The 25,000-nt window shown below is 41.4% G+C and overlaps 1 protein-coding gene across 1 annotated transcript in view; it reads right to left on the bottom strand.

The window, feature by feature from the left end:
- Window positions 1-25,000, bottom strand: part of LOC123488374 (thyrotropin-releasing hormone-degrading ectoenzyme-like) — a gene marked incomplete at its 3' end in the record, with an annotated part of 56,910 nt that overhangs the window by 23,824 nt on the left and 8,086 nt on the right. The window contains exon 3 of the mRNA XM_045219294.1: window positions 17,074-17,406. Coding sequence (XP_045075229.1) covers window positions 17,074-17,406 — 333 coding nt within the window. The remainder of the gene's footprint in view (window positions 1-17,073; window positions 17,407-25,000) is intronic.

Here is a 25,000-nt window from a genome sequence, read left to right as displayed (position 1 = left end):
ACAAGACAACAACAACGGGCTTACAAACTCAAATAACACCCTTCTCTTCCTTGCATCACACTTGTCTTTTGTCACTAGCCCTGACGTTGCTGATAGCAGTTTTTTGTTGTTGTTGTTGAGGAAAAGTTCTGCTTACGATGACTGTGACATGTGGTTGTCTCACCTAGCTACCTTAAGATGAATGTCACTCTGAGTCACTCTGGATGAAATGTAAATGTAAGGCTTTAATCCATTCCATTTGTTTTTACTGATACAAACAGTGCCATCTCTGTTAACTTGTTCTGTACTACTCACAACTAAGCATGGAAACAAGTATTTTCATTGCTCAGTCCGCTCCAAGCCAACCTGGTGTCCCTGGAGGAGTTCAAAGGAAAAATAGAAGAGTAGGTTGTTGAGATATATAGTTGTCTCTAGTTGTCACCCGATGCCACTAGTCAACGTTGCCTTACGGCAGGAAACATGTTGTTTTATTTCAAGTGTTTTTGATACTGTTATGGCCCTGTAATTTGTAGATGGTCTTTACTGACGTGTAGATGGTCTTTACTGACGTGTAGATGGTCTTTACTGACGTGTAGATGGTCTTTACTGACGTGTAGATGGTCTTTACTGACGTGTAGATGGTCTTTACTGACGTGTAGATGGTCTTTACTGACGTGTAGATGGTCTTTACTGACGTGTAGATGGTCTTTACTGACGTGTAGATGGTCTTTACTGACGTGTAGATGGTCTTTACTGACGTGTAGATGGTCTTTACTGACGTGTAGATGGTCTTCACTGACGTGTAGATGGTCTTCACTGACGTGTAGATGGTCTTTACTGACGTGTAGATGGTCTTTACTGACGTGTAGATGGTCTTTACTGACGTGTAGATGGTCTTTACTGACGTGTAGATGGTCTTCACTGACGTGTAGATGGTCTTCACTGACGTGTAGATGGTCTTTACTGACGGTAGATGGTCTTTACTGACGTGTAGATGGTCTTTACTGACGTGTAGATGGTCTTTACTGACGTGTAGATGGTCTTTACTGACGTGTAGATGGTCTTTACTGACGTGTAGATGGTCTTTACTGACGTGTAGATGGTCTTTACTGACGTGTAGATGGTCTTTACTGACGTGTAGATGGTCTTTACTGACGTGTAGATGGTCTTTACTGACGTGTAGATGGTCTTTACTGACGTGTAGATGGTCTTCACTGACGTGTAGATGGTCTTCACTGACATGTAGATGGTCTTTACTGACGTGTAGATGGTCTTTACTGACGTGTAGATGGTCTTCACTGACGTAGATGGTCTTTACTGACGTGTAGATGGTCTTTACTGACGTGTAGATGGTCTTTACTGACGTGTAGATGGTCTTTACTGACGTGTAGATGGTCTTTACTGACGTGTAGATGGTCTTTACTGACATGTAGATGGTCTTTACTGACGTGTAGATGGTCTTTACTGACGTGTAGATGGTCTTTACTGACGTGTAGATGGTCTTTACTGACGTGTAGATGGTCTTTACTGACGTGTAGATGGTCTTCACTGACGTGTAGATGGTCTTTACTGACGTGTAGATGGTCTTTACTGACGTCTAGATGGTCTTTACTGACGTGTAGATGGTCTTTACTGACGTGTAGATGGTCTTTACTGACATGTAGATGGTCTTTACTGACGTGTAGATGGTCTTTACTGACGTGTAGATGGTCTTTACTGACATGTAGATGGTCTTTACTGACGTGTAGATGGTCTTTACTGACGTGTAGATGGTCTTCACTGACATGTAGATGGTCTTTACTGACATGTAGATGGTCTTCACTGACGTGTAGATGGTCTTTACTGACATGTAGATGGTCTTTACTGACGTGTAGATGGTCTTTACTGACGTGTAGATGGTCTTCACTGACATGTAGATGGTCTTTACTGACATGTAGATGGTCTTCACTGACGTGTAGATGGTCTTTACTGACGTGTAGACGGTCTTTACTGACGTGTAGATGGTCTTTACTGACATGTAGATGGTCTTCACTGACGTGTAGATGGTCTTCACTGACATGGTCTTTAACGTATCAAAGTGGATAATGTCAAGGGGTCTGAATAATTTCCAAATGCACTGTATATATGTTGGGCTCATACACATTTGAACTGTCTGCCTAATTATTGGCTAAACTTTGTGCGTGCAATGCACCCCGGCTCATGCCCCTTAGTCTCCATAGCCTACTCACAGTTAACACAAGTAATCACTAACTTCCTTGTGCATTTCCCACACACAACTTTCTGGCAAGTGTTGCAAGTTTTGTGTGTTTTGTTCTGTTTGCAATGCCTGCAGACTTGGCACTGTCTCCGCTTCTTCCTGCTGTTGCTCTGGTCGCGTATCCTCCGGATGGTACAGACCTGGACCTTGGGCAAGCAGCACAGCTTTCCCAGCCATGTGGTGTGCTCTGAGCGCTTTTGCTAGTTGAAGCGTATACTCCCTCTGTGGCACGTTCCCCCTGCAGGCCTTGTAGAGGATGGCAGTTTCCTCGTGCAGGCCTTGTAGAGGATGGCAGTTTCCTCGTGCAGGCCTTGTAGAGGATGGCAGTTTCCTCCTGTAGGCCTTGTAGAGGATGGCAGTTTCCCCCTGCAGGCCTTGTAGAGGATGGCAGTTTCCTCCTGTAGACCTTGTAGAGGATGGAAGTTTCCCCCTGCAGGCCTTGTAGAGGATGGCAGTTTCCCCCTGTAGGCCTTGTAGAGGATGGAAGTTTCCCCCTGCAGGCCTTGTAGAGGATGGAAGTTTCCCCCTGCAGGCCTTGTGTAGGATGGCAGTTTCCCCCTGCATGCCTTGTAGAGGATGGCAGTTTCCCCCTGCAAGCCTTGTGTAGGATGGCAGTTTCCCCCTGCAGGCCTTGTGTAGGATGGCAGTTTCCCCCTGCAGGCCTTGTAGAGGATGTGCGTGTTTATGCCAGCCAGGTCAAGGGTGTTATAGAACACTGCCACTGGCCATCTTCAGGTACCTTTGACACTGTGCCTGCACGTCATTTGGTCCAGCACATCCACCTTCAAATTAAATTAAAAGTGTGTTAGTATAATGTACTGGAATACAATATATTACAACGTATGCTGCAATTAAATGCTTACTTGCAAGTTCTATAGGCTACACAAATCAATGCCACAAAGAATCAATGTAAACACAGTAAGAAAATATATATACCTTCGTTGCATTGTAGTGGGTAACCGTCTCAGGCTTTGCCTTTTGGACTCCCCTCAATGGTAAAAGTTGGGTGCATCGTGCTGATGAGGCAGACGTTCTTTCGTTGCTTACCGCCGTAAATGGGCAGCGTGGCATTCTCACTTTTCAGCACCTGTGTCCTGAACAGCTCCGCCCGCTCCTTAACGGAGGGGGGGCAGCTCCCGTCTTGCCTTGTTTACTGTGCCCACCGGGCAGATTTTTTTTGGAGATCAGTGCTTTGGCGAGGTCAAGTGAGGTGAAGAAGTTGTCCGAAGTGATGTTTCCTCCCTTCCCCAGGTAAGGATCAATCATCTTCAGCACCACACTCCTGTCCTAGTCTTTATCCAGGTCTCTGTGTCTCATCCTTTCCCAGGTATGGCACACCGTTCAACATGTACTTGCTCTTCACATCAGCAGCCAGCCAAAACTTTATACCAAACTTGTCTGGTTTGTTGGCCATGTACTGAGTAAAGAGGCAGCGTGCTCATCCACAGTGATGTCGGTACCGGGCTTGTAGCAGGCGACGCTGTTCTCAGTTCATTTCACCCACACCTCGGAAACCAGGGCAATTTTGTCTTCTTGGAGACGTCTGCCTCAGGTCTCTCTCTTGTCAAAACGCAGGAATTTCATGACCTCCCTGGATGGATTCCGGGACATGGTCTCTTTGAAGAATGCATAGCCCCAGTCAGCCAACCAGAAGCTCTCCATACTCTTAGCGCCTTGTGCACCAGCGGATATACAACAGCGCAACGAAGGTATTGAGCAGGACAACAGACATGTCCCCACCAACTGGTCACCTTTACTCTGGCAGTGAGAGCATCTTCAAGAGACATGTCCCCACCAACTGGTCACCTTTACTCTGGTGGTGAGAGCGTCTTCAACAGACATGTCCCACCAACTGGTCACCTTTACTCTGGTGGTGAGAGGGTCTTCAACGTTGCGCTTGGCATGTGCTGCGGGTTCCTGCAGCTTCAGTCATGACATTCTGTCCTTGTCGTCTCCCTACATTTTCGCCTGGCTGCACGAGCTTCCAGACTGTGCCGTCCTTTCCCATTCCCTGTCTCTCAGGTAGTGGTGGATTTGGCACTGCAGGATCAATAAAAATATATGTCATTTTAGCCTATTTGGAGCAAATTGCCTACCTGGTAAGTCTATAGGACGTGGTCTGGGTGCTGTTGTGGATGGCACAGGCGCATATGGCAATGGTTGTGGATTCAGCCATGTTGACAATGATAATAGCCTAATTAGTTTATTATATTTCATCAAATGTAGATGTGAATCAGGGCTAATCTTCTGTTCATACACAACAATTACAATATTGCAATAACATCGCAATTGGCTTGCATACATAATACAACATGAAGACCTGCTAATAGGCCTAATGATTAAAAATAAACAAATAATAATAGGCTAATAATAATAATAATAATAATAATACTAACAATAATAATAATAATAGCCTAATAATGGAAACAATTAGGCCTACAACAACAATTGTAAGCCGATAATAGCCTAACGCCAGTAATATACTTATTATTGATAGTAACAGCAGTGACAGGCCAACAATGACGATAATAAGAATATTCTCATAATAATAATAATATCATTTGGCTAATAATAATAAACTAACAACAATAACAATAGCATTCTATTCTGATGCTGTAGTGCTAATTGTATTCTATTGCACCTTGGTTAGGCGAAGGCCTATATGGGTTGTATTGGTAAACGCTTGTCTTGTAAACAGAGATCGCTGTAAGTCAGACCAACAATTGAGCATCTCTTTTCCTAGGCAAAAAAAAAAGCTGAAGAAGAGGCAAGGCCTACCGGGAACATCAGCCGACGCGGAGGTCTTGAAGTGGATGTGCCCAAACTCAGTCTTTTGCGCTGGGGCATCTATGGTATCACTGTCAAGAGTCAGGGTCATCGGAAGAGCTCTCGCACACCCATGAGACATCGCTCCCTGCATCAGATTGAATGGCTTCCATCAGACTCTTCCATATCCTGGAGCATGGCTGAAGCCTGTGCGGCGGTCAGCTTCCTCTTTCCTGACATAGCTAGACACTAGTTTGTTTTGATCCGACTAGCGATCTGTTGTTTTGTATTCTACTGTATTCTGTTGTGTTTCTATTCTGTTCTATTATAATCTGTTCCAATTCTAATTTCTATTTGCACCTGTATTCTATTTATTTGGTATTCTAGAATCTAAAGGCTACATTCCATTGTGCTCGTTTGAAAGCAAGTAAACAACAACAGTTGCTAAGCAACATCAACGCTGGAAACACAAGGCGGGAAAAATAGCGAGGCAGACAATAGCTTCGGGAAGCCAACAGTGGGTAAAACATGAACACGGTCATTTTAACCATCATGGCCCTTTGAAGTAGAATTGCTCAGAATGTTTTTGTATTTTATGATATTGATCTCAATGTGCTTCTAGACTGGAAAATACACGTATTTAGAAAAAGTCAGGGACAGCTGGGTTCAAGGTTTTTTATTGAAATTAAGTTATTGAAATTACAACATTGAAAAAGGTCAGATTGACAGTCTTGGCAGTTCTAGTGTTAAATAAAGGTTAAATAAAAACCCTCAGTGCAGCTAACTGCCCACTCCACTTCACAGCGTTGACACCAACTGCAACGAACACTGAGTACTCTGCTACACGCTTCTCCTCGCTACACTTCCCCCGATATACACAAGCCTTTCTCCGTTCCTCATCTCTCCCTCGCCGCGCACGCACACGCCACACTCCGATGATGGATGAGTTGAGACCGGCCAGTGTTGCCACGGTAATTTGATTGATGGGTTAGTGCCAGCGTGAGGGGTGAGCGTTAAGAGGGGGGCCGGTATGGAAATAAATGCTGCAGATATGGCTGGTCATTAAAGGTGCTGTTGAGGAGGTGATGAGGACTACAGGCGGCGTTGTGAGGTGTGTGTGTGTGTGTGTGTCTGTGTGTGTGTGTGTGTGTCTGTGTGTGTGTGTGTATCTGTGTGTGTGTGTGTGTGTGTGTGTCTGTGTGTGTGTGTGTGTCTGTGTGTGTGTGTGTGTATCTCTGTGTGTGTGTGTCTGTGTGTGTGTGTGTGTCTGTGTGTGTGTAGGGATATATTGGACAATGCCCTTGGATAATGACAGTGGAGATGAATGGGCAGTAATTAAAGTGGGATGACGAAGATGACGATGATGATGAAGGAGGAGGAGGAGGGGAACCCAAGGTTAACAGGAAGGGAAGGTGAGAAAGTTGTCAAGATAACGAAGATAGTTGTCTGAAGGAGAGGAGAGGACACCTGCTGAATACTGCGTTCAATAGCTAATGTTGTCCGCATCCCAAATGGCACCCTATTCCCTAGATAGTGCACTTCTTTTGACCAGAGCTCTATGGATCCTGGTCAAAAGAAGTGCGCTTTATAGGGAATAGGGTTCCACGTTGTTGCTGTTCTTTGAATAAGGTCAGGCATGAAGGCTCCTCTCTTCTTTAAAGCAGACAAGCTGACAAATGGTTCAGACACTGCAAAGCGTTTTGAACGGCAGCTCTCTGTTTGTAGTGATGAGAGTATTAACTCTTTACAAGGTGTTTGTAGTGATGAGAGTATTAACTCTTTAGAAGGTGTTGTAGTGATGAGAGTATTAACTCTTTAGAAGGTGTTTGTAGTGATGAGAGTATTAACTATTTAGAAGGTGTTTGTAGTGATGAGAGTATTAACTATTTAGAAGGTGTTTGTAGTGATGAGAGTATTAACTCTTTAGAAGGTGTTTGTAGTGATGAGAGTATTAACTCTTTAGAAGGTGTTTGTAGTGATGAGAGTATTAACTATTTAGAAGGTGTTTGTAGTGATGAGAGTATTAACTCTTTACAAGGTGTTTGTAGTGATGAGAGTATTAACTATTTAGAAGGTGTTTGTAGTGATGAGAGTTAACTATTTAGAAGGTGTTTGTAGTGATGAGAGTATTAACTCTTTCCGAGGTGTTTGTAGTGATGAGAGTATTAACTATTTAGAAGGTGTTTGTAGTGATGAGAGTATTAACTATTTAGAAGGTGTTTGTAGTGATGAGAGTATTAACTCTTTACGAGGTGTTTGTAGTGATGAGAGTATTAACTCTTTACGAGGTGTTTGTAGTGATGAGAGTATTAACTATTTACAAGGTGTTTGTAGTGATGAGAGTATTAACTCTTTACGAGGTGTTTGTAGTGATGAGAGTATTAACTCTTTACAAGGTGTTTGTAGTGATGAGAGTATTAACTATTTACGAGGTGTTTGTAGTGATGAGAGTATTAACTATTTAGAAGGTGTTTGTAGTGATGAGAGTATTAACTCTTTAGAAGGTGTTTGTAGTGATGAGAGTATTAACTCTTTAGAAGGTGTTTGTAGTGATGAGAGTATTAACTATTTAGAAGGTGTTTGTAGTGATGAGAGTATTAACTCTTTAGAAGGTGTTTGTAGTGATGAGAGTATTAACTCTTTAGAAGGTGTTTGTAGTGATGAGAGTATTAACTCTTTAGAAGGTGTTTGTAGTGATGAGAGTATTAACTCTTTACGAGGTGTTTGTAGTGATGAGAGTATTAACTCTTTACGAGGTGTTTGTAGTGATGAGAGTATTAGCTCTTTACGAGGTGTTTGTAGTGATGAGAGTATTAACTCTTTACGAGGTGTTTGTAGTGATGAGAGTATTAACTCTTTACGAGGTGTTTGTAGTGATGAGAGTATTAACTATTTAGAAGGTGTTTGTAGTGATGAGAGTATTAACTATTTAGAAGGTGTTTGTAGTGATGAGAGTATTAACTATTTAGAAGGTGTTTGTAGTGATGAGAGTATTAACTATTTAGAAGGTGTTTGTAGTGATGAGAGTATTAACTATTTAGAAGGTGTTTGTAGTGATGAGAGTATTAGCTATTTAGAAGGTGTTTGTAGTGATGAGAGTATTAGCTATTTAGAAGGTGTTTGTAGTGATGAGAGTATTAACTCTTTACGAGGTGTTTGTAGTGATGAGAGTATTAACTATTTAGAAGGTGTTTGTAGTGATGAGAGTATTAACTATTTAGAAGGTGTTTGTAGTGATGAGAGTATTAACTCTTTACGAGGTGTTTGTAGTGATGAGAGTATTAACTCTTTACGAGGTGTTTGTAGTGATGAGAGTATTAACTATTTACAAGGTGTTTGTAGTGATGAGAGTATTAACTCTTTACGAGGTGTTTGTAGTGATGAGAGTATTAACTCTTTTACAAGGTGTTTGTAGTGATGAAAGTATTAACTCTTTACGAGGTGTTTGTAGTGATGAGAGTATTAACTATTTAGAAGGTGTTTGTAGTGATGAGAGTATTAACTCTTTAGAAGGTGTTTGTAGTGATGAGAGTATTAACTCTTTAGAAGGTGTTTGTAGTGATGAGAGTATTAACTATTTAGAAGGTGTTTGTAGTGATGAGAGTATTAACTATTTAGAAGGTGTTTGTAGTGATGAGAGTATTAACTATTTAGAAGGTGTTTGTAGTGATGAGAGTATTAACTATTTAGAAGGTGTTTGTAGTGATGAGAGTATTAACTCTTTAGAAGGTGTTTGTAGTGATGAGAGTATTAACTCTTTACAAGGTGTTTGTAGTGATGAGAGTATTAACTCTTTACGAGGTGTTTGTAGTGATGAGAGTATTAACTCTTTACAAGGTGTTTGTAGTGATGAGAGTATTAACTCTTTACGAGGTGTTTGTAGTGATGAGAGTATTAACTCTTTACAAGGTGTTTGTAGTGATGAGAGTATTAACTCTTTACGAGGTGTTTGTAGTGATGAGAGTATTAACTATTTAGAAGGTGTTTGTAGTGATGAGAGTATTAACTCTTTAGAAGGTGTTTGTAGTGATGAGAGTATTAACTCTTTAGAAGGTGTTTGTAGTGATGAGAGTATTAACTATTTAGAAGGTGTTTGTAGTGATGAGAGTATTAACTATTTAGAAGGTGTTTGTAGTGATGAGAGTATTAACTATTTAGAAGGTGTTTGTAGTGATGAGAGTATTAACTATTTAGAAGGTGTTTGTAGTGATGAGAGTATTAGCTATTTAGAAGGTGTTTGTAGTGATGAGAGTATTAGCTATTTAGAAGGTGTTTGTAGTGATGAGAGTATTAACTCTTTACGAGGTGTTTGTAGTGATGAGAGTATTAACTATTTACAAGGTGTTTGTAGTGATGAGAGTATTAACTATTTAGAAGGTGTTTGTAGTGATGAGAGTATTAACTCTTTACGAGGTGTTTGTAGTGATGAGAGTATTAACTCTTTACAAGGTGTTTGTAGTGATGAGAGTATTAACTCTTTACGAGGTGTTTGTAGTGATGAGAGTATTAACTATTTAGAAGGTGTTTGTAGTGATGAGAGTATTAACTCTTTAGAAGGTGTTTGTAGTGATGAGAGTATTAACTCTTTAGAAGGTGTTTGTAGTGATGAGAGTATTAACTATTTAGAAGGTGTTTGTAGTGATGAGAGTATTAACTCTTTAGAAGGTGTTTGTAGTGATGAGAGTATTAACTATTTAGAAGGTGTTTGTAGTGATGAGAGTATTAACTCTTTAGAAGGTGTTTGTAGTGATGAGAGTATTAACTCTTTACGAGGTGTTTGTAGTGATGAGAGTATTAACTCTTTACGAGGTGTTTGTAGTGATGAGAGTATTAGCTCTTTACGAGGTGTTTGTAGTGATGAGAGTATTAACTCTTTACGAGGTGTTTGTAGTGATGAGAGTATTAACTCTTTACGAGGTGTTTGTAGTGATGAGAGTATTAACTCTTTACGAGGTGTTTGTAGTGATGAGAGTATTAACTATTTAGAAGGTGTTTGTAGTGATGAGAGTATTAACTATTTAGAAGGTGTTTGTAGTGATGAGAGTATTAACTATTTAGAAGGTGTTTGTAGTGATGAGAGTATTAACTATTTAGAAGGTGTTTGTAGTGATGAGAGTATTAACTATTTAGAAGGTGTTTGTAGTGATGAGAGTATTAGCTATTTAGAAGGTGTTTGTAGTGATGAGAGTATTAGCTATTTAGAAGGTGTTTGTAGTGATGAGAGTATTAACTCTTTACGAGGTGTTTGTAGTGATGAGAGTATTAACTATTTAGAAGGTGTTTGTAGTGATGAGAGTATTAACTATTTAGAAGGTGTTTGTAGTGATGAGAGTATTAACTCTTTACGAGGTGTTTGTAGTGATGAGAGTATTAACTCTTTACGAGGTGTTTGTAGTGATGAGAGTATTAACTATTTACAAGGTGTTTGTAGTGATGAGAGTATTAACTCTTTACGAGGTGTTTGTAGTGATGAGAGTATTAACTCTTTACAAGGTGTTTGTAGTGATGAAAGTATTAACTCTTTACGAGGTGTTTGTAGTGATGAGAGTATTAACTATTTAGAAGGTGTTTGTAGTGATGAGAGTATTAACTCTTTAGAAGGTGTTTGTAGTGATGAGAGTATTAACTCTTTAGAAGGTGTTTGTAGTGATGAGAGTATTAACTATTTAGAAGGTGTTTGTAGTGATGAGAGTATTAACTATTTAGAAGGTGTTTGTAGTGATGAGAGTATTAACTATTTAGAAGGTGTTTGTAGTGATGAGAGTATTAACTATTTAGAAGGTGTTTGTAGTGATGAGAGTATTAACTCTTTAGAAGGTGTTTGTAGTGATGAGAGTATTAACTCTTTACAAGGTGTTTGTAGTGATGAGAATATTAACTCTTTACGAGGTGTTTGTAATGATGAGAGTATTAACTCTTTACAAGGTGTTTGTAGTGATGAGAGTATTAACTCTTTACGAGGTGTTTGTAGTGATGAGAGTATTAACTCTTTACAAGGTGTTTGTAGTGATGAGAGTATTAACTCTTTACGAGGTGTTTGTAGTGATGAGAGTATTAACTATTTAGAAGGTGTTTGTAGTGATGAGAGTATTAACTCTTTAGAAGGTGTTTGTAGTGATGAGAGTATTAACTCTTTAGAAGGTGTTTGTAGTGATGAGAGTATTAACTATTTAGAAGGTGTTTGTAGTGATGAGAGTATTAACTATTTAGAAGGTGTTTGTAGTGATGAGAGTATTAACTATTTAGAAGGTGTTTGTAGTGATGAGAGTATTAGCTATTTAGAAGGTGTTTGTAGTGATGAGAGTATTAGCTATTTAGAAGGTGTTTGTAGTGATGAGAGTATTAACTCTTTACGAGGTGTTTGTAGTGATGAGAGTATTAACTATTTACAAGGTGTTTGTAGTGATGAGAGTATTAACTATTTAGAAGGTGTTTGTAGTGATGAGAGTATTAACTCTTTACGAGGTGTTTGTAGTGATGAGAGTATTAACTCTTTACGAGGTGTTTGTAGTGATGAGAGTATTAACTATTTACAAGGTGTTTGTAGTGATGAGAGTATTAACTCTTTACGAGGTGTTTGTAGTGATGAGAGTATTAACTCTTTACGAGGTGTTTGTAGTGATGAGAGTATTAACTCTTTACGAGGTGTTTGTAGTGATGAGAGTATTAACTCTTTACGAGGTGTTTGTAGTGATGAGAGTATTAACTATTTAGAAGGTGTTGTAGTGATGAGAGTATTAACTATTTAGAAGGTGTTTGTAGTGATGAGAGTATTAACTCTTTACGAGGTGTTTGTAGTGATGAGAGTATTAACTCTTTACGAGGTGTTTGTAGTGATGAGAGTATTAACTCTTTACGAGGTGTTTGTAGTGATGAGAGTATTAACTCTTTACGAGGTGTTTGTAGTGATGAGAGTATTAACTATTTAGAAGGTGTTTGTAGTGATGAGAGTATTAACTATTTAGAAGGTGTTTGTAGTGATGAGAGTATTAACTATTTAGAAGGTGTTTGTAGTGATGAGAGTATTAACTATTTAGAAGGTGTTTGTAGTGATGAGAGTATTAACTATTTAGAAGGTGTTTGTAGTGATGAGAGTATTAGCTATTTAGAAGGTGTTTGTAGTGATGAGAGTATTAACTATTTAGAAGGTGTTTGTAGTGATGAGAGTATTAACTCTTTACGAGGTGTTTGTAGTGATGAGAGTATTAACTATTTAGAAGGTGTTTGTAGTGATGAGAGTATTAACTATTTAGAAGGTGTTTGTAGTGATGAGAGTATTAACTCTTTACGAGGTGTTTGTAGTGATGAGAGTATTAACTCTTTACGAGGTGTTTGTAGTGATGAGAGTATTAACTATTTACAAGGTGTTTGTAGTGATGAGAGTATTAACTCTTTACGAGGTGTTTGTAGTGATGAGAGTATTAACTCTTTACGAGGTGTTTGTAGTGATGAGAGTATTAACTCTTTACGAGGTGTTTGTAGTGATGAGAGTATTAACTATTTACAAGGTGTTTGTAGTGATGAGAGTATTAACTCTTTACGAGGTGTTTGTAGTGATGAGAGTATTAACTATTTAGAAGGTGTTTGTAGTGATGAGAGTATTAACTATTTAGAAGGTGTTTGTAGTGATGAGAGTATTAACTATTTAGAAGGTGTTTGTAGTGATGAGAGTATTAACTATTTAGAAGGTGTTTGTAGTGATGAGAGTATTAACTATTTAGAAGGTGTTTGTAGTGATGAGAGTATTAGCTATTTAGAAGGTGTTTGTAGTGATGAGAGTATTAACTATTTAGAAGGTGTTTGTAGTGATGAGAGTATTAACTCTTTACGAGGTGTTTGTAGTGATGAGAGTATTAACTATTTAGAAGGTGTTTGTAGTGATGAGAGTATTAACTATTTAGAAGGTGTTTGTAGTGATGAGAGTATTAACTCTTTACGAGGTGTTTGTAGTGATGAGAGTATTAACTCTTTACGAGGTGTTTGTAGTGATGAGAGTATTAACTATTTACAAGGTGTTTGTAGTGATGAGAGTATTAACTCTTTACGAGGTGTTTGTAGTGATGAGAGTATTAACTCTTTACAAGGTGTTTGTAGTGATGAGAGTATTAACTATTTAGAAGGTGTTTGTAGTGATGAGAGTATTAACTCTTTAGAAGGTGTTTGTAGTGATGAGAGTATTAACTCTTTAGAAGGTGTTTGTAGTGATGAGAGTATTAACTATTTAGAAGGTGTTTGTAGTGATGAGAGTATTAACTCTTTAGAAGGTGTTTGTAGTGATGAGAGTATTAACTATTTAGAAGGTGTTTGTAGTGATGAGAGTATTAACTCTTTAGAAGGTGTTTGTAGTGATGAGAGTATTAACTCTTTACGAGGTGTTTGTAGGGATGAGAGTATTAACTCTTTACGAGGTGTTTGTAGGGATGAGAGTATTAACTCTTTACGAGGTGTTTGTAGTGATGAGAGTATTAACTATTTAGAAGGTGTTTGTAGTGATGAGAGTATTAACTCTTTAGAAGGTGTTTGTAGTGATGAGAGTATTAACTCTTTAGAAGGTGTTTGTAGTGATGAGAGTATTAACTATTTAGAAGGTGTTTGTAGTGATGAGAGTATTAACTCTTTAGAAGGTGTTTGTAGTGATGAGAGTATTAACTATTTAGAAGGTGTTTGTAGTGATGAGAGTATTAACTCTTTAGAAGGTGTTTGTAGTGATGAGAGTATTAACTCTTTACGAGGTGTTTGTAGGGATGAGAGTATTAACTCTTTACGAGGTGTTTGTAGTGATGAGAGTATTAGCTCTTTACGAGGTGTTTGTAGTGATGAGAGTATTAACTCTTTACGAGGTGTTTGTAGTGATGAGAGTATTAACTCTTTACGAGGTGTTTGTAGTGATGAGAGTATTAACTCTTTACGAGGTGTTTGTAGTGATGAGAGTATTAACTATTTAGAAGGTGTTTGTAGTGATGAGAGTATTAACTATTTAGAAGGTGTTTGTAGTGATGAGAGTATTAACTATTTAGAAGGTGTTTGTAGTGATGAGAGTATTAACTATTTAGAAGGTGTTTGTAGTGATGAGAGTATTAACTATTTAGAAGGTGTTTGTAGTGATGAGAGTATTAGCTATTTAGAAGGTGTTTGTAGTGATGAGAGTATTAGCTATTTAGAAGGTGTTTGTAGTGATGAGAGTATTAACTCTTTACGAGGTGTTTGTAGTGATGAGAGTATTAACTATTTAGAAGGTGTTTGTAGTGATGAGAGTATTAACTATTTAGAAGGTGTTTGTAGTGATGAGAGTATTAACTCTTTACGAGGTGTTTGTAGTGATGAGAGTATTAACTCTTTACGAGGTGTTTGTAGTGATGAGAGTATTAACTATTTACAAGGTGTTTGTAGTGATGAGAGTATTAACTCTTTACGAGGTGTTTGTAGTGATGAGAGTATTAACTCTTTACAAGGTGTTTGTAGTGATGAAAGTATTAACTCTTTACGAGGTGTTTGTAGTGATGAGAGTATTAACTATTTAGAAGGTGTTTGTAGTGATGAGAGTATTAACTCTTTAGAAGGTGTTTGTAGTGATGAGAGTATTAACTCTTTAGAAGGTGTTTGTAGTGATGAGAGTATTAACTATTTAGAAGGTGTTTGTAGTGATGAGAGTATTAACTATTTAGAAGGTGTTTGTAGTGATGAGAGTATTAACTATTTAGAAGGTGTTTGTAGTGATGAGAGTATTAACTATTTAGAAGGTGTTTGTAGTGATGAGAGTATTAACTCTTTAGAAGGTGTTTGTAGTGATGAGAGTATTAACTCTTTACAAGGTGTTTGTAGTGATGAGAGTATTAACTCTTTACGAGGTGTTTGTAGTGATGAGAGTATTAACTCTTTACAAGGTGTTTGTAGTGATGAGAGTATTAACTCTTTACGAGGTGTTTGTAGTGATGAGAGTATTAACTCTTTACAAGGTGTTTGTAGTGATGAGAGTATTAACTCTTTACGAGGTGTTTGTAGTGATGAGAGTATTAACTATTTAGAAGGTGTTTGTAGTGATGAGAGTATTAACTCTTTAGAAGGTGTTTGTAGTGATGAGAGTATTAACTCTTTAGAAGGTGTTTGTAGTGATGAGAGTATTAACTATTTAGAAGGTGTTTGTAGTGATGAGAGTATTAACTATTTAGAAGGTGTTTGTAGTGATGAGAGTATTAACTATTTAGAAGGTGTTTGTAGTGATGAGAGTATTAACTATTTAGAAGGTGTTTGTAGTGATGAGAGTATTAGCTATTTAGAAGGTGTTTGTAGTGATGAGAGTATTAGCTATTTAGAAGGTGTTTGTAGTGATGAGAGTATTAACTCTTTACGAGGTGTTTGTAGTGATGAGAGTATTAACTATTTACAAGGTGTTTGTAGTGATGAGAGTATTAACTATTTAGAAGGTGTTTGTAGTGATGAGAGTATTAACTCTTTACGAGGTGTTTGTAGTGATGAGAGTATTAACTCTTTACGAGGTGTTTGTAGTGATGAGAGTATTAACTATTTACAAGGTGTTTGTAGTGATGAGAGTATTAACTCTTTACGAGGTGTTTGTAGTGATGAGAGTATTAACTCTTTACGAGGTGTTTGTAGTGATGAGAGTATTAACTCTTTACGAGGTGTTTGTAGTGATGAGAGTATTAACTCTTTACGAGGTGTTTGTAGTGATGAGAGTATTAACTATTTAGAAGGTGTTGTAGTGATGAGAGTATTAACTATTTAGAAGGTGTTTGTAGTGATGAGAGTATTAACTCTTTACGAGGTGTTTGTAGTGATGAGAGTATTAACTCTTTACGAGGTGTTTGTAGTGATGAGAGTATTAACTCTTTACGAGGTGTTTGTAGTGATGAGAGTATTAACTCTTTACGAGGTGTTTGTAGTGATGAGAGTATTAACTCTTTACGAGGTGTTTGTAGTGATGAGAGTATTAACTATTTACAAGGTGTTTGTAGTGATGAGAGTATTAACTCTTTACGAGGTGTTTGTAGTGATGAGAGTATTAACTCTTTACGAGGTGTTTGTAGTGATGAGAGTATTAACTCTTTACGAGGTGTTTGTAGTGATGAGAGTATTAACTCTTTACGAGGTGTTTGTAGTGATGAGAGTATTAACTCTTTACGAGGTGTTTGTAGTGATGAGAGTATTAACTCTTTACGAGGTGTTTGTAGTGATGAGAGTATTAACTCTTTACAATGTGTTTGTAGTGATGAGAGTATTAACTCTTTACGAGGTGTTTGTAGTGATGAGAGTATTAACTCTTTACGAGGTGTTTGTAGTGATGAGAGTATTAGTGGGAAACAGCAGCAGTCTACTCCACATATCAGTATCAAGGGTAATCACTAGATAGACATACTAAAGGACAAAGTGGGTTATATCCTCAGACGTGATGGGCTATTAGGCAGGCTATCGTGAGTTATTTCATCTTTAATTTGGGGTTAGGTAATGAAGTTACAGCTAGTGGAGAGAACATGTTGTATGTCTCTGACTTTATACTGTATACAGTGTTTATTTTGGAAACAGTAATACTGTGTTTTGGGAACAGTAATACTGTGTTTTGGGAACAGTAATACTGTGTTTTGGGAACAGTAATACTGTGTTTTGGGAACAGTAATACTGTGTTTTGGAAACAGTAATACTGTGTTTTGGGAACAGTAATACTGTGTTTTGGGAACAGTAATACTGTGTTTTGGGAACAGTAATACTGTGTTTTGGGAACAGTAATACTGTGTTTTGGGAACAGTAATACTGTGTTTTGGGAACAGTAATACTGTGTTTTGGGAACAGTAATACTGTGTTTTGGGAACAGTAATACTGTGTTTTGGGAACAGTAATACTGTGTTTCCAAGACAATTTCCCCCTTGGGCTCAATAAGGTTGATCTTATCTTCTGACAGTAACTCACCACCACTCCACCGTTGGGCGTTAGAGAGCCTATTGTGACCTCACATCCCAATGGGGATGAACAGGATTAAGTCAGTCAGTCAGTAAGACTGTAACTCTACACCACTCCACACTGTCCGTGGTTTCCTCTCTGTGGGTGAAGTTACAGACTGCCCAGGTTTAGGGTAAGGGGTAAGGTTAGGGTTAGGGGGGTCAGTAGTGTAACTCACCACCACTCCGCTGTCAGTGGTTACCTCTCTGTAGGTAAAGTTACAGACTGCCCAGGCCAGGTAGTAGGTGGACATACGAGGGGTCCTGGAGAAGTGGTTGGTCACCCAGCCATCATCATCAGAGATGGAGGCCTCTACAGGCATGTTGGAGAGAGAGAGGTAGGACGCATCGTGTCTCAGGATGACCCGGAACGTGGCCTTGTAGATGGGCTCATCGAAACACGGGAAGGCCTTTCTGGCATGGGTGGGGGAGAACTGCGTCACCGCCATGTACCTGGAGAGAGTGGGAGGGAGAGGGGGAGGGGGAGGAAGAGGGAGAGAGAAGAGAGAGAGGGGGAGGGAGAGAGAGAGAGAAGAGAGAGAGGGGGAGGGAGAGGAAGAGAGAAGAGAGAGAGGGGGAGGGAGAGAGGGAGGGAGAGGGAGAGAGAAGAGAGAGAGGGGGAGGGAGAGCGAGAGAGATGGGAGGGAGGTAGAGAGGGGGAGAGATATAGAAAGACAGAGAGAGAGGGGGAGAGAAATAGAAAGACAGAGAGAGGGAGGTAGAGAGGGGGAGAGAGATATAAAGACAGAGAGAGGGAGGTAGAGAGGGGGAGAGATAGAAAGACAGAAAGAGGGAGGTAGAGAGGGGGAGAGAGATAGAAAGACAGAAAGAGTGAGAGAGAGGGGAGGAGGAGGGGGAGGGAGAGAGGATGGGGGAGGGAGGGGCAGGGAGAGGGCAGGGGGGAGCGAGAGCAAAGAGTTAGTTTCACATTAGATTAGGAGAAAAAAGGAACCTATTGAAATGGGCGGAGAGTTGTTCTATACTTAGAAAACATTTCACCTTGACTATTCCTTTCTTATGGCCCTGGAATACTGATGAGCTCTGAGTTCACATTGAAACAGATAGGCTTCCTGTTTTGGTTTTACATATCACTGAAAGTGCTTCAGAATATGTCACAGCAGAGTAAAGGCCATTCTAGGTTCGCTTTGCTAATAGCAGAACTCGGCTAGGCGAAGTGAACGTCTGTGCTCACGTACTCCTTTCAAATACATTTGCTTGAAAAACGAGAAAAAAGCAGCAATATTAATGTTTATCCCTCTTGAGATGTCGTATCAACAACATAGCCGGTACCCTTCCTCAAAATAGTCAGAATTGATCTAAGATAACTCAAGAAATCTGTCGTTAATTTTGAAGTTTTTGCAGAGGAAGTCTTTGCAGAGGAATCCATTTTACATCTAAGATGTTTGACGCTGTATTTCTCAAGTGAACAAAATATGTATGAAAACTAGTTGTCTGTCGTTGAATGACAACAAACACTTCATTGAAGAATCCCCACTGTTGACCAATCCCTGACGAGGGGGACATACGGTAAACATTAGGAATCACAGAATAAGGGTGAAAAGTATTTCAAATAATTCTCAGTTGGTTGAGAGTTCTTCATTTGCAAATGCACTGACCTATATAGATATTGCATCTATTTGATTAATAATAGCTGCTCCTAACAGCTTCTGCTGTGGAGAAGTCTTGGTTTCACTTGACAGAAGTCTTGGTTTCACTTGAAAGAAGTCTTGTTTTCACTTGAAAGCCACCCACCACAGTGCTACAGCTGAATTCGTGCCCACGTCAGCTCGTTATAGCGACTCAGACATGGTCACAGTAACAATCTTATAAATGGCAGCCGGCCCTCCAGTTTGTTAACTTCCTGTCCTGTAGTCTATTCCAAGACTCCACATAGTCACAGTTAGTGACTCAATTACATCCCAGAATAGTCTGAATCTTTTTAATAGTATGAGGTTTTATTTGCTATATTTGCACTTTTCCCATTCCCAAACACTAGTTGTTTTCATTTTATTTTCCTACTTTTCTGTTCCCAAATCTCCTTGTAATTATCATTCCAGAGACAGAGCCGTGTCTGAGAGAATAAAGTGCAGCATCAGGAGTTCTGAGAAAAGGTCTGGGAGCCTATCCTCTCACAGTTAGATTGGCAGTGGGGTGAGGAGAGGGGGGAGTGTGTGTGTGTGTGTGTGTGTGTGTGCGTGTGTGTGTGTGTGGTGTGTGTGTATGTGTGTGTGTGGTTGGGATAGGAGGTTAAGGAGGTGGCTCTGAGTTAACTTAGCCACAGTCATGATGTTAGTGATGTTATTGATGTTAATGATGAAAGCAGTGATTTCCAACATCATCCACCAGCCTGATTAATAACCAGACAGCTGGATTACAGAGTATCAAAGCATCTCCAACCACTGAGGAGTGGAGGATGAAGGAGGGAGGGGGGAGAAGAACTGGCCTTCACCTCTACAGGACCAGACCTCTCTTTCATCACTCCATCCTCTCTCCATCCTCTCTTTCATCACTAGCTGATTGGCTGACTGGCTGACTGAATGACTTGCTGACTGAATAACTGGCTGGCTGACTAGCTGACTAGCTAACTGGCTGACAGGCTGATTGGCTGACTGGCTGATTGGCTGACTGGCTGACTGGCTGACTGGCTGACTGGTTGACTGTCTGACTGGCTGACTGAATGACTGGCTGACTAGCTCACTAGCTGACTGGCCGACTGGTTGACTGTCTGACTGGCTGACTGAATGACTGGCTGACTAGCTCACTAGCTGACTGGCCGACTGGCTGACTGGCTGACTAGCTAACTGGCTGACTAGCTAACTGGCTGACTGGCTAACTGAATGACTGACTGACTGACTGGCTGACTGAATGACTGAATGACTGACTGACTAGCTGACTGGCTGACTGGCTGACTGGCTAACTAGCTGACTGGCTGACTGGATGACTAGCTGACTGGCTGACTGGCTGACTAGCTGACTAGCTGAATGGCTGACTGGTTGACTAGCTGACTGTCTTACTGTCTGACTGGTTGACTGTCTGACTGGCTGATCGAATGACAGAATGACTGGCTGACTGATTGACTGACTGACTGACTGGCTGACCGAATGACAGAATGTCTCGCTGACTGAATGACTAGCTGACTGGCTGACTAGCTGACTGGCTGACTGGCTGACCGGCTGACTGGCTGACTAGCTGACTGGCTGACTGGCTAACTGAATGACTGACTGACTGACTGGCTGACTGAATGACTGAATGACTGACTGACTGACTAACTGAATGACTGACTGACTGACTGGCTGACTGAATGACTGACTGACTGACTAGCTGACTGGCTGACTGGATGACTAGCTGACTAGCTGACTGGCTGACTAGCTAACTAGCTGACTGGCTGACTGGCTGACCGAATGACAGAATGTCTCGCTGACTGAATGACTAGCTGACTGGCTGACTGGCTGACCGGCTGACTGGCTGACTAGCTGACTGGCTGACTAGCTGACTGGCTGACTGGCTGACCGGCTGACTGGCTGACTAGCTGACTGGCTGATCGAATGACAGAATGACTGGCTGACTGGTTGACTGACTGACTGGCTGACTGAATGACAGAATTACTGGCTGACTGAATGAATGGCTGACTCGCTGGTTGACTGGCTGAATAGCTGAATGGCTGACTAGCTGAATAGCTGAATGGCTGACTGGCTGACTAGCTCTGGCTGACTGGCTGACTGGCTGACTGGCTTACTGGCTGACTAGCTGACTGGCTGACTAGCTGACTGGCTGACTGGCTGACTAGCTGACTGGCTGACTGGTTGACTGGCTGAATAGCTGACTGAATGACTGGCTGACTGGCTGACTGGCTGACAGAATGACAGAATGACTGGCTGACTGAATGACTAGCTGACTGGCTGACTAGCTGACTGGTTGTCTGGCTGACTGGCTGATCGAATGACAGAATGACTGGCTGACTGGTTGACTGACTGACTGGCTGACCGAATGACAGAATGACTGGCTGACTGAATGACTAGCTGACTGGCTGACTTGCTGACTGGCTGACTGGCTGACTTGCTGACTGGCTGACTGGCTGACTAGCTGACTGGCTGATCGAATGACAGAATGACTGGCTGACTGGTTGACTAACTGACTGGCTGACCGAATGACTGGCTGACTGGCTGACTAGCTGACTGGCTGACTGGCTGACTGGCTGACTGGCTGACTGGCTGACTGGCTGACTGGCTGACTAGCTGACTGGCTGATCGAATGACAGAATGACTGGCTGACTGGTTGACTAACTGACTGGCTGACCGAATGACTGGCTGACTGGCTGACTAGCTGACTAGCTGACTGAATGACTGAATGACTGACTGACTAGCTGACTGGCTGACTGGCTGACTGGCTAACTAGCTGACTGGCTGACTGGATGACTAGCTGACTGGCTGACTGGCTGACTAGCTGACTGGCTGACTAGCTGACTAGCTGAATGGCTGACTGGTTGACTAGCTGACTGTCTTACTGTCTGACTGGTTGACTGTCTGACTGGCTGATCGAATGACAGAATGACTGGCTGACTGACTGATTGACTGACTGACTGACTGGCTGACCGAATGACAGAATGTCTCGCTGACTGAATGACTAGCTGACTGGCTGACTAGCTGACTGGCTGACTGGCTGACCGGCTGACTGGCTGACTAGCTGACTGGCTGATCGAATGACAGAATGACTGGCTGACTGGTTGACTGACTGACTGGCTGACTGAATGACAGAATTACTGGCTGACTGAATGAATGGCTGACTCGCTGGCTGACTGGCTGACTAGCTGAATAGCTGAATGGCTGACTAGCTGAATAGCTGAATGGCTGACTGGCTGACTAGCTCTGGCTGACTGGCTGACTGGCTGACTGGCTTACTGGCTTACTGGCTGACTAGCTGACTGGCTGACTAGCTGACTGGCTGACTGGCTGACTGGTTGACTGGCTGAATAGCTGACTGAATGACTGGCTGAATGGCTGACTAGCTGAATAGCTGAATGGCTGACTGGCTGACTAGCTCTGGCTGACTGGCTGACTGGCTGACTGGCTTACTGGCTGACTAGCTGACTGGCTGACTGGTTGACTGGCTGAATAGCTGACTGAATGACTGGCTGACTGGCTGACTAGCTGACTAGCTGACTAGCTGACTAGCTGACTGGTTGACTGGCTGACTGGCTGACCGAATGACAGAATGACTGGCTGACTGGTTGACTAACTGACTGGCTGACCGAATGACTGGCTGACTGAATGACTAGCTGACTGGCTGACTAGCTGATTTGTTGACTGGTTGACTGGCTGATCGAATGACAGAATGACTGGCTGACTGGTTGACTGACTGACTGGCTGACCGAATGACTGGCTGACTGATTGACTAGCTGACTGGCTGACTGGCTGACTGGCTGACTAGCTGACTGGTTGACTGGCTGACTGGCTAATCAAATGACAGAACGACTGGCTGACTGGTTTACTGACTGACTGGCTGACAGAATGACAGAATGACTGGCTGACTGGCTGACTAGCTGACTGGTTGTCTGGCTGACTGGCTGATCGAATGACAGAATGACTGGCTGACTGGTTGACTGACTGACTGGCTGACTGGTTGACTGGCTGATCGAATGACAGAATGACTGGCTGACTGGCTGACTGGCTGACTGGTTGACTGGCTGACTGGCTGATCGAATGACAGAACGACTGGCTGACTGGTTTACTGACTGACTGGCTGACCGAATGACAGAATGACTGGTTGACTGAATTACTAGCTGACTGGCTGACTGAATGACTGGCTGACCGGCTTACTGGCTGACTGAATGACTGGCTGACTGAATGACTGGCTGACCGGCTGACTGGCTGACTGAATGACTGGCTGACTGAATGACTGGCTGACTGGCTGACTGGCTGACTGAATGACTGGCTGACTGAATGACTGGCTGACCGGCTGACTGGCTGACTGAATTACTGACTGACTGGCTGACTGATTGATTGGCTGACCGGCCCTCTGCTTTGCCTTTAGGATTAACCTGGGTAGTCCAACCATAAAACCGTAATCCCCACAGTTTCTTTGCCTAGTGGCTGTGACAGTTAGGGAGAGGGGAGAGAGGGGGGAGAGAGAGGGGGGAGGTCCTTCAGGGGGCGTTTGGACCCCACACGGTGACATATAAAGGGCTATCAGAATCAGTAGGAGCCTGATAAACTGATGGTTAGGCTGATTGGAGATCTGAGGTGGTGAAGCTGGTTTAGATCTGAGGTGGTGAAGCTGGTTTAGATCTGAGGTGGTGAAGCTGATTGGAGATCTGAGGTGGTGAAGCTGGTTTAGATCTGAGGTGGTGAAGCTGGTTTAGATCTGAGGTGGTGAAGCTGGTTAGATCTGAGGTGGTGAAGCTGGTTTAGATCTGAGGTGGTGAAGCTGGTTTAGATCTGAGGTGGTGAAGCTGGTTAGATCTGAGGTGGTGAAGCTGGTTTAGATCTGAGGTGGTGAAGCTGGTTTAGATCTGAGGTGGTGAAGCTGGTTAGATCTGAGGTGGTGAAGCTGGTTTAGATCTGAGGTGGTGAAGCTGGTTTAGATTTGAGGTGATGAAGCTGGTTTAGATCTGAGGTGGTGAAGCTGGTTTAGCAGTGTTAACACTGAGGGATCGGTCCTTCGTTAGACACTAACGCTGCGTTTACACAGGCAGCCCAATTCTGATATTTCTTCCACTAATTGGTATTTTGACCAATCACATCTAATCTTTTCACATCAGATCTTTCCAGAGCTGATCTGATTGGTCAAAAGACCAATTATTGAAAAAAATATCAGAATTGGGCTGCCTGTGTAAACACTGCCTAACACACACGCACACAGACACATGGAGGCACACTCAAAGATACTCACATTCACATACATACACACACACGTATTCACACACACACACACACACACACACACACACACACACACAAAGCAAGGGATCGCTCTCCTGTCACACAGTGAGCTATGCAGTTATTTGTTGGTCATGGAGGGGATATTTATAAATGGGATTGCCTCTTTATTGACAAAGCATTGGAGATAAATACTATGAATTAAAGGACTAGAGAGCCAGAGAAACCTTCTACATAAAAGGATGTCCTCTCCTCTATGCTGTCTTAACTCTGTGGCCCCGTGTAGCTCAGTTGGTAGAGCATGGGGTTTGCAATGCCAGGGTTGTGGGTACGTTTCCCACGGGGGGCCAGTATGAAAAATGTATGCACTCACTAACTGTAAGTCGCTCTGGATAAGAGCATCTACTAAATTACTTAAATGTAAATATAATGGTACTCTCCTCTATACTGTCTTAACTCTGATATAACGGTACTCTCCTCTATACTGTCTTAACTCTGATATAATGGTACTCTCCTCTATACTGTCTTAACTCTGATATAACGGTACTCTCCTCTATTCTGTCTTAACTCTGATATAATGGTACTCTCCTCTATACTACTGTCTTAACTCTGATATAACGGTACTCTCCTCTATACTGTCTTAACTCTGATATAACGGTACTCTCCTCTATACTGTCTTAACTCTGATATAACGGTACTCTCCTCTATGCTACTGTCTTAACTCTGATATAATGGTACTCTCCTCTATACTACTGTCTTAACTCTGATATAACGGTACTCTCCTCTATACTACTGTCTTAACTCTGATATAACGGTACTCTCCTCTATACTGTCTTAACTCTGATATAACGGTACTCTCCTCTATACTACTGTCTTAACTCTGATATAACGGTACTCTCCTCTATACTGTCTTAACTCTGATATAACGGTACTTTCCTCTATACTACTGTCTTAACTCTGATATAACGGTACTCTCCTCTATACTGTCTTAACTCTGATATAATGGTACTCTCCTCTATAGTACTGTCTTAACTCTGATATAACGGTACTCTCCTCTATACTGTCTTAACTCTGATATAATGGTACTCTCCTCTATATTATCTTAACTCTGATATAACGGTACTCTCCTCTATACTGTCTTAACTCTGATATAATGGTACTGTCCTCTATGC

Source organism: Coregonus clupeaformis, unplaced genomic scaffold (genome assembly GCF_020615455.1).
Source record: "Coregonus clupeaformis isolate EN_2021a unplaced genomic scaffold, ASM2061545v1 scaf2236, whole genome shotgun sequence".
In the NCBI taxonomy this organism is placed as follows: domain Eukaryota; kingdom Metazoa; phylum Chordata; class Actinopteri; order Salmoniformes; family Salmonidae; genus Coregonus; species Coregonus clupeaformis.
The sequence above is the reverse complement of the archived record's forward strand: the minus strand, read 5'-3'. Positions and strand labels throughout refer to the sequence as shown.